General features: G+C 42.2%; 1 protein-coding gene across 2 annotated transcripts in view; it reads right to left on the reverse strand.

Annotated features, from left to right (window-relative positions):
- Positions 1-8,556, reverse strand: part of RPRD2 (regulation of nuclear pre-mRNA domain containing 2) — a 51,668-nt gene extending 43,112 nt beyond the window's left edge. For both annotated transcript variants that reach the window (XM_080915468.1, XM_080915469.1), the window contains exon 1: positions 7,818-8,556. In XM_080915468.1, coding sequence (XP_080771594.1) covers positions 7,818-8,022 — 205 coding nt within the window. In that variant the 5' untranslated portion in view covers positions 8,023-8,556. The remainder of the gene's footprint in view (positions 1-7,817) is intronic.
- Between the last annotated feature and the right edge of the window lie 417 nt (positions 8,557-8,973).

Below are 8,973 nucleotides of genomic sequence, written 5' to 3' on the forward strand. Positions count from 1 at the left end.
CCTAGATGTCTAAGGATGCTCAGTCTGTTCCTGGTTTCCTTCGGATGAAGATGTAGAACCCTCAGCTTCTCCTGCACCAAGCCTGCCTGGATGCTGCCATGTTCTCACCTTGATGACATTGGACTGAACCTCTGAACCTGTAAGCCAGCTCCAATTAAATGTCCTTCATAAGACTTGCCTTGGTCATGGTGTCTGTTCACAGCACTAAAACCCTAACTAAGACACCAGGCATACTCTGTTTTCTGTTTTTCTGTTCTTTTGGCTTTTAACATTTTATATTATATTTATTTTGTAAGTATGTGTGTGCTGTGGGATGTATGTGGACAGCCCATAGGAGTTCTCTCCTCTTAACATGTAGGTCCTAGAAACAGAACTCAGGTGGTCAGATGTGGTGGCAAGCACCTTTTACCAGCTGGCCACCTCTCTGGCTGTTATCAACACTTCCGACTTGCCCTCTTACTCAAATGTGACTTCTCAGTTTCCTTAGCACTAACCTGATAGTACAAATCTCCCTAACTCTGTATTCCTCTTTCTGCTTTATAACATTTACCACATTGTAACAGATTTAATAAAATTATTTATTCACTTTATCTGTTGTCTGTCTTACCTCTCACTAGAGTAAATAGTCTGCCAGAAAAATGCTTTGCCCATTTTGCTTGCCTGCTATACTTCCAGTGTCCAGACAGTACCTGGTACAGTAGGTGTTCTGTAAATGTGTTGACGGCTAACAGGCATCTGTAGCTAGAGGGGATGAATAAATCTCCTTTTTATAGCACAGTAAGGTAACTATGCTCAACAACAATTAACTATATTTCAAAACAGCTAACATGTTTTTCTGTTCTTTTTAAAGATTATATTAAAGATTAAATTATTTATATATTTTTATATCTGTGCCTGGAAATGTACATGTTCATGGTCAGAACTGGGCAATGGAGCCTTTGGAGCGGAGTTGCAGGTGTTTGTGAGATATCCACTATAGCTTCTGCAACCCAACTTGGTTCTCATGATAAAGCAACATGTGCTCATTTTTCCAGCTTCTTGGAAAGGATTTTCAAAGTTCCAGAGGCAAAAGAATGAAGTCTGAGACATCACAAAAGCAACTATGTTATATATTCATTGCCTACTATATGAATGCATTGAAATATCACACTGTATCCGTGAATTTGTACAATTATTACCTGTCACTTAAAAATATAAATAGAGGGGCTGAAGAGATGGCTCAGTGGTTAAGAGCAGTGACTGCTCTTCCAGTACTCTTGAGTTCAAATCCCAGCAACGACATGGTGGCTCACAACCATCTTTAATGAGATCTGATGCCCTCTTCTGGTGTGTCTGAAGACACCTACTGTGCACTTATATATAATTAATATATAAATCTATAAATAAATCTATAAATAAATAAATAGAACTAGACAAAGTGGTACACACCTTTAATCCCACACTCTGGAGGCAGAGGCAGGTGGATGCCAACTTGGTCTACAGACTGAGCTCCAAGTCAAAGCTACAAACAGAAACCGTTTCTCCAGGAAACAAACAAACAAAAAAGGAACAGACAGAGATGGCTCAGCAGTCAAGAGTCAGCTTATCTTCCAGAGGATCCAAACATCTGCAATTCCAGTCCCAGGAGATCCACTATCTAGCCTCCACAGATAACAGGCACACATGTGGTACAAATGCATACATATAGGTAAATACTCAAACACATAAAAATAAAATCTTTAAATACAAACATATTGGACTGGAGAGATAGCTCAGTGGTTAAGAACACTGACTGTTCTTCCAGAGGTCCTGCGCTCAATTCCCAGCAACCACATGGTGACTCACAACCATCTGTAATAGGATGTCCCCTTCTGGTGTGTCTGAAGACAGCAACAGTGTACTCACATACATAAAATAAATAAATAAATCTTAAAAAAAAAAACAAATATATCACTCTATACCAAGCAAATTTGTACAGTGATTTATAATTTAAATGTGTTGAAAATAATTTCTGGGGAAGTAGATATAAAGTGAGTGACTTATAAGCAAAATGTATCTTGCAGCTGGATGCTGTGGTCACTCCTTTCATTCTAGCTACTTAGGAGGCCAAGGCAAGAGGATCTTGAATTGAACAAAGCCTAGACAACACTTCATCTCAAAACACAAAAGTATTTGGTAACAAAGCTAAATGCAGAATCTACTTTACCTGAATTGCTCACATAAACACTGCATGTCTATAATACTTCTGTGGTCTTCAAATCTAGCCTAGATACCTGCTACATACAGATCACAAAGAAAGTAAATAGTTTAGGGAAGAGCTACATTTCAAAGACCAGACCTGTAGAAAATGGTTCTGGGTCTTTGATGAGTATCATAATCAAAGGGAAGCTAGCAGGCTGAGTTAGCTCAGTGGTACCATAAATCACAAGTTTGGCACCTCAGGTTTCTAGGCGCAATCCCAAGTACTTTTACCCCATAAAATATATGACTGCAGATTGAACTCCTTACTGACTAGCATGCACTCCAAACATTATGTGACCAAGACTTCCTTTTATCATTAATGTAAATAAACCTCACATTCAGAGAGGCTTTTATTTAGTACATAGCTTAAATATGTTCAACTTGTCTTTCCTATTTTATTAGATTAAAAACAAACATGATAGTCAAAATATCAATTAATTATTTTTACCACAGTGGAGGAATTAAAAAAAAAGCATAAAAACCCTCAAACCTCAACGCTAGAAAGAGGGACCTGGGTTCTTCTATAAGAAAATTTTAAGCTAAGAAACCACTGCATAGATAATACTGTGATTCCTGGCTAGTTTTCGATAGTCAAAGAAGCAAACAAACAATCAAACAACATCAAAACTATGATCACATCACCCACAAGCCAGCTCATAAACACCTGTGTATCCAGTTGTCTTAGGGTTTCTATTCCTGCACAAAAAATCATGACCAAGAATCAAGTTGGGAAGGAAAGGGTTTATTCAGCTTACACTTCCATATCACTGTTCATCACCAAAGGATGGAACCCAAGCAAAGTCAGGAAGGAGCTGATGCAGAGGCCACGGAGGGATGTTACTTACTGGCTTGCTTCCCCTGGCTTGCTCAGCCTGCTTTCTTATAGAACCCAGGTCTACCAGCCCAGGGATGGCACCACCCACGATGGGCTGGGCTCTCCCCCTTGATCACTAGTTAAGAAAATGGCTAACAGCTGGATCTCATGGAGGCATTTCCTCAACTGAGGCTCCTTTCTCTGTGACAACTCCAGCTTGTGTCAAGTTGACACAAAACCAGCCAGTACACCAATTCTAGGGGATCCAACACTTATTTGGCTCTGCAGGTGCAGGTCTTCAACATACACACACACACACACACACACACACACACACACACACACACACACGGAAAACACTCATATGCATAAAATAAAAATTAAAACTTCAACATTCTCCACAAAGAAATGTGTTTGAGGAAATAACATTCACCTTAGTTTGAACATTATATACAATATAAATATACAAGTATACAGTACGAACACAAGTATAAACAATTTTATATCAATTAAAAAAAAAAAATTAGGGAAGCACCACCATAGCTGGTTTCCTATTTTTTGTAAGTTCAACTAAAAACAGTTGATGAAATGGCCAGGGTGACCGCTTAAGTGGGAAGGGAGTTGGCTATCAGGCCTGAGGACCTGAGATCCATCCCTGGAACCTGTAATGTGGAGGAAGAGAACTGACTCCCAGAAACTGTCCTCTGACCATGTATGCCCTGTGGCATGGGTGTATTTCCTTCTCTAAAACAAATACATGCAAAAGAATATTTTTAATAGCTAAATGGAGCCTTAAGAAATTTTGTGGCTTACAGACTTAATTAGGCTTCTACTTTTCCTGTGGGAGCTCATTTAAATTCTCATTCTGCTTCCTAAAACACATCAAACCACTCAATGATTAGAAGAAATAAGGTAGAACAGGGTCTAGAGAGATGACTCGGTGGCTAAGTTTCATACTGCTCTTATAGAGGGCTTGAGTTCAGTTCCCAGCACCCACACCAGACACTCAATTTCTAGTTCCCGAGGCTCCAACCCACATACTCCTAGACAGACATATGTATAAATTAAGGTAAAAAAGGAATCATTTAAAAAAATAAGATAAAATAGAAGTATCTAGATACAACATTTTTATTCCTATCCCACTGGTTGTTCAGAACGCCTCTTAATTCACTGAGAAGTTGCTCCAGTTCTCTCCGGCTGACTGGGTAACTCTACCCCTATTCTCCAAGCAAAGCTTTGCTGTAACTGTGCAGAATGTATAGATAAGAGATAAAGGCCATGGATTAAGTACTATGTATAGTGCATCCCCCAGGATGAAGCAACTGGGATAAGGTCTCAGCCTAACTTGAAAAGCCTGGATTTTTCTACCTTCCTATACTGACTCTTGCTTTACATTAAAATTGAGAGAGAAAAATGAAATATAAAAATGATAACCTGGTTAAATTACACATCAGCTCCATGTAAAGCCTTATCTTAAACCAGTAGATAAGCAATCCCTACAATATCACTAGATCATAAATATTTTTATAAAAAGGGATTTAAAAAAAAATTGTTCAAGCTTTCTGGGGTGGGGGTTTAAGACAGAATAACCCAGGCTGGCTTCAAACTTATAATTCTTCTGCTTCAGAATCCCAAATGCTACAACTGCAGACATGTGCCACCAAGCCAAGAACAAAGATTTTATTAGCCATTTTGCAACATTATTTTGGCAAATAGTTACTAAAGTGGTTTGGATAGAGACAAACAAGACACAACCCTGACATTTGAGAGAAGTAGATAATAAAGATCTAACAAGTCAATACAGTAATTCAGCATGCTGGAAAAAAAAAGACAAAGAAGCTATCTATGCCTCTATGCCTGTCAGGTATGGTGGAGCATTCAGGAGGAAGAGGCTGATGTATCTTTAAGTTTTGGGCCCACCCGGTCTACATAGTGAGTTCCAGAACAGTCAGAAAGCCACATAGTGAGACTATGTCTTAGAAAAAAAAAGAAAGGGAAGATATAATAGCTATTGAAGGTAATGAGAAAAGGCTGTCCTAGGGAGGGGATATTTGAGATGAGATCTAAGTGAGAAGGTGGCAGAATATGAAGAAGACTGGGAAGCAGGCAGTACAGGTGAGACAGGCTCCTGGAGAGACCACAGTACAAAAAATGTACAACCTAATCCTACTGCAGCAGTAGATCAGCCAGGACTACAGAGAGAGAGAGAGAGAGAGAGAGGGAGGGAGAGAGGGAGGGAGGGGGGGGGGGCATGATCTGTTCATACCATAGAAAGATCACTTCAGAAAATGATGGCTGCCAAGTATGGCGGTGAATAACTACAAACCCAGAAACAGGGAGGCTGAGAGGAAGATGCTTGGGCTGGAGCCCAATGTGGGCTACATAAATACCAAACCAGTCAGGGAAACTCAGACTGACAGAAGATAATGACTGTTATGGACATGCCTAGATGAAATCAATGGAGTCTGCTTATGGAATACATCTTCAGGAAGCATGCTTGCTCATTAAAGGTCTTCCTTTACAATGAATAAAAAGCCTGTTACTATTATTACACACCATAAGATGAAGGATTCAATGAAAATCCCTCTGGTGACTTAAGGAGTAGCACAATGGCGGTGTCTGTACAGAATTAGCTGTACCAAAAAAGTGACAGAAATAAGACATCTCTTGACATATCTAGTACAGTTACTTAAATTTAACTGAGGTCTAAATGACTAGAGGATGTCATAAGAAAAGGGAGAAACAAGAGTAGCATCAGGAAAATGGACAGAAAGACTGGGAACGCTTAAGCTCCACCTCACAATTCTGTGTAAGCAAACTTAGCAGCTCTGTGAAGGTCTAAGAATTAGGTGGGAACACTGGCCTAATACATCAACCCTTCACATGCTCGCCTTCACCACTCTGGCTCTTTTCATGAGGCAGATATCTATCACCTGTAAATACGAATGTCCACAAATTATTCTTAGCCATTTTAGAAAGCTTAGGTTCCACTTCACTTTAAAACTGATAGCAAGTTTTAAGAAGCCAAATGCATTTCACTTCATTTAATTGTCACTTGTGATCCCACAATACAGAGATAGGGACCAACTTATTCTTGAAAATATGTAACCATAGGGTTAAAGCACTAGAGACCAACAGTGGGGAATGAAAAATGCTTCATAATTTGGTAAAATGATTCAAGACAGGGTGAAAATATCCTCATCCTCACATTAGCATTGCTTACTACACTGATGTACCCAATACACTAAACACTGTTCCACAAAGTTAATGATAGTCCAATCCTAACTACATCATTTACTGACTAACCTTTAGCGACCTGACATTTCTGAGCCCACAGGTTGAAGGCTCATTTGTGTAATTCAGCAGACTCTAAAGTATATTATAAGGTTTAAGAAAATGGCTGGCAAGTGGTGGATATCTCTATGTGAGTCTTTGAAGGTGACAGATATTGCAGATCTAGCTTAACCTCTTGGCAAGAAGTAAACAAAAAGATCTCACAATAGTAAATGAGGACTACCTGATCCTGTCCTTTCTCTCGAATATCCTTCTCAGCACTGTTTCAAAGATCCACAGAACAAATGTCCCCTTCAATAACTTTAAATACAAAAGATTTCAAACTTTGGGGCCTATAATCTTGAAGTTTCACCCACTTGTTCACTCAAGTGAACTCAAAAATATAGAAGTAAGACAGACATAAAATAAGAAAACTGTTAACTGAGCACCACTGGCAAGAGGCTATATAGACAGGAAACAAACTAAAACTCAAATAAGTGTGTATGAGTTGGCATTATGACTGCTTGAAATGTACAGTGCAGAACGAGCTGGCAATCCTCCTGCCTCAGCCTCTGGAATCACATGAGCCACCACGCCCAGTTTAACAATTCATATTTTTAAAAGAACTCTTTTCTATATTAAAGTAGTGGTGTGGGGACAACCCCACAGGTTGAAGGCAAAAAAAGTGTAACTTGGGAGGGGGGGTTATATGCTAATACAAACAAACAAATATTTTAAAATCCACATTTCCTATTTCAATTGCCTATGCAAACAAACTCAATTCTGTAAAGTGTACTTCAGGCGATTAAAAAGTGGGCGGATATACTTTATACTTCGGTACCAATGATGATTACAGTCTCACAGTTGTGTCATCCGTCTCCCGTAGTCTGTATTTTACTGTTGCAAACACAGGTAAAAAGAAAACAGGTGGTCGCCTCACACAGCTCTTGTAGAGCTCATATTGCTTCACATTCATCCAGGGAAATCCTCCTTAAATCACATGCCAAGTTTCACCCACAGTAATCAAGAGAAGGCCCCTTTCTATACATATCACAAGTTTCACGTCGGCGGAAAACACTGAATGATCCAACATATTCCAGGGAAGTGGACAGCTTAAACCATAGCTTGACTAACCAACAGGAAACCCAGAGATCATTAACACGTCAAGGCCTATAAGAAATAAACGGACGCGACAATTTCCGTGAAGGTTCGGGATAATCAACAACACACCTTACACGGCTCGGAAAGGAAACACGTAAATCTCTATGAGTCTAGGCCCAACGGCCCAAGGTCACGCCAAATGTGAGGCTGAAAAATTCCAAGCAATGAGCCCCCTGCAGATCAGAGCAACCGTGCCTAGGTTGGAGTCGGGGATTGGGAACACTCGCGTCCGATCTTTAATGTGAACCCCAACTGAAAGCAGCGGTTCCGTGGGCAAACCCCAGGGTGTTTGGGGCCGCATTTCCTCCATTTCTCCAGCCTCCCCCTTCCCAGTCGCCCCCACACTCACATCTCCGGAGCCACTTCATCCAATGGTAGACGATTGTACTGTGGTGTTTCTTGTTTTCTATACACCAGGACGATAAGCCTTGAATGGATTCCATGGTGTTGGTCACCGACTGGAATTTTCGATCCAACGAGGACTCCAGGGCCCCTGCGGACGAGGCCGACGAGGAGGAGGCCTTACTGCTGCCTCCGCCGCCGCCGGCCGCCATCTTCCCGGTTTGCACAAGCGCCGCTGGTCCTCTGGCGGCGGCGGCGGCGGCGGGAGCGGGCAAAACAATCACTGCGAGTGCGTGAAAGCAGCAGGAGGGGAGGGAGGCCAGGGGGTGGGGATGGTGCACGCGCTAGGCTCTCCTGGAGGTAGGAAGGGTGGCTGCTGGGCACGCTGGCGGCTCCCACACGCTGCAAGGAGGGGCTGCGGGTTGCGAAGGTTTGTCAGTATGGTTCGGGGGTGGTGTTTAAACCAGTAGTCGGGAGACAACTACGTAGAAAACAGGCCCTACGATGCCTTTCAAAACGCCCAGCGCCGAAAACTAATGGTTTTATCCTCTACGGTCCTCAACTCTCAAGGCCCTTCCCTCATCCCGTTGGCCAAATTCCGGTGAGCCAGGGAGACCTTAGTACCGAAAACGTAATACTACCCGGCTGTCCCTTCGGTTGCAGAAAGCTTTTCCTTTAGATTCTCTACCACAGAAAAGGCCCAAAGCTACCTAGTCAGAAATTTTTTTTTTTCTTGCAACGCAATAGCAGCAATGGACCAGCAAAAGCAATGCGCATGCGCGCGGAAGCCCCGCCCCTCCGCTTCCTACTCAACCTTGAGCGCCGAGGGGGGGAGGTGTGATGGCACTGCAATCTGACCAATCAAGGGAGGAGTCGGAGAAGCGCGCGCGAGAGTCTTCGGGTCCCGAACGCGGAGGTGCTGCGTTTATTCGTGCGCCTGCGCGTTAAATGTGCGCGTAGCCGGTTGGGAGGAAAACCTGGGGAGGCAGGGTGAAGGAGCTGGCGAACATAGGAGGTTAACAGCCCGCGTTCAGTGCTCCGCCCTGCTTTTGGCTTCATGGCGAGGTTGCTCACTTGGAGTCTTTAGTTTACACTAGGCTGGGAAATATCCACCGTTCTGTGGTTTCTGACAACTGAAGCTGCATTCCCTACCACCCCTCAAT

This window comes from Micromys minutus (genome assembly GCF_963924665.1).
Source record: "Micromys minutus genome assembly, chromosome: 4".
NCBI classification, from domain to species: domain Eukaryota; kingdom Metazoa; phylum Chordata; class Mammalia; order Rodentia; family Muridae; genus Micromys; species Micromys minutus.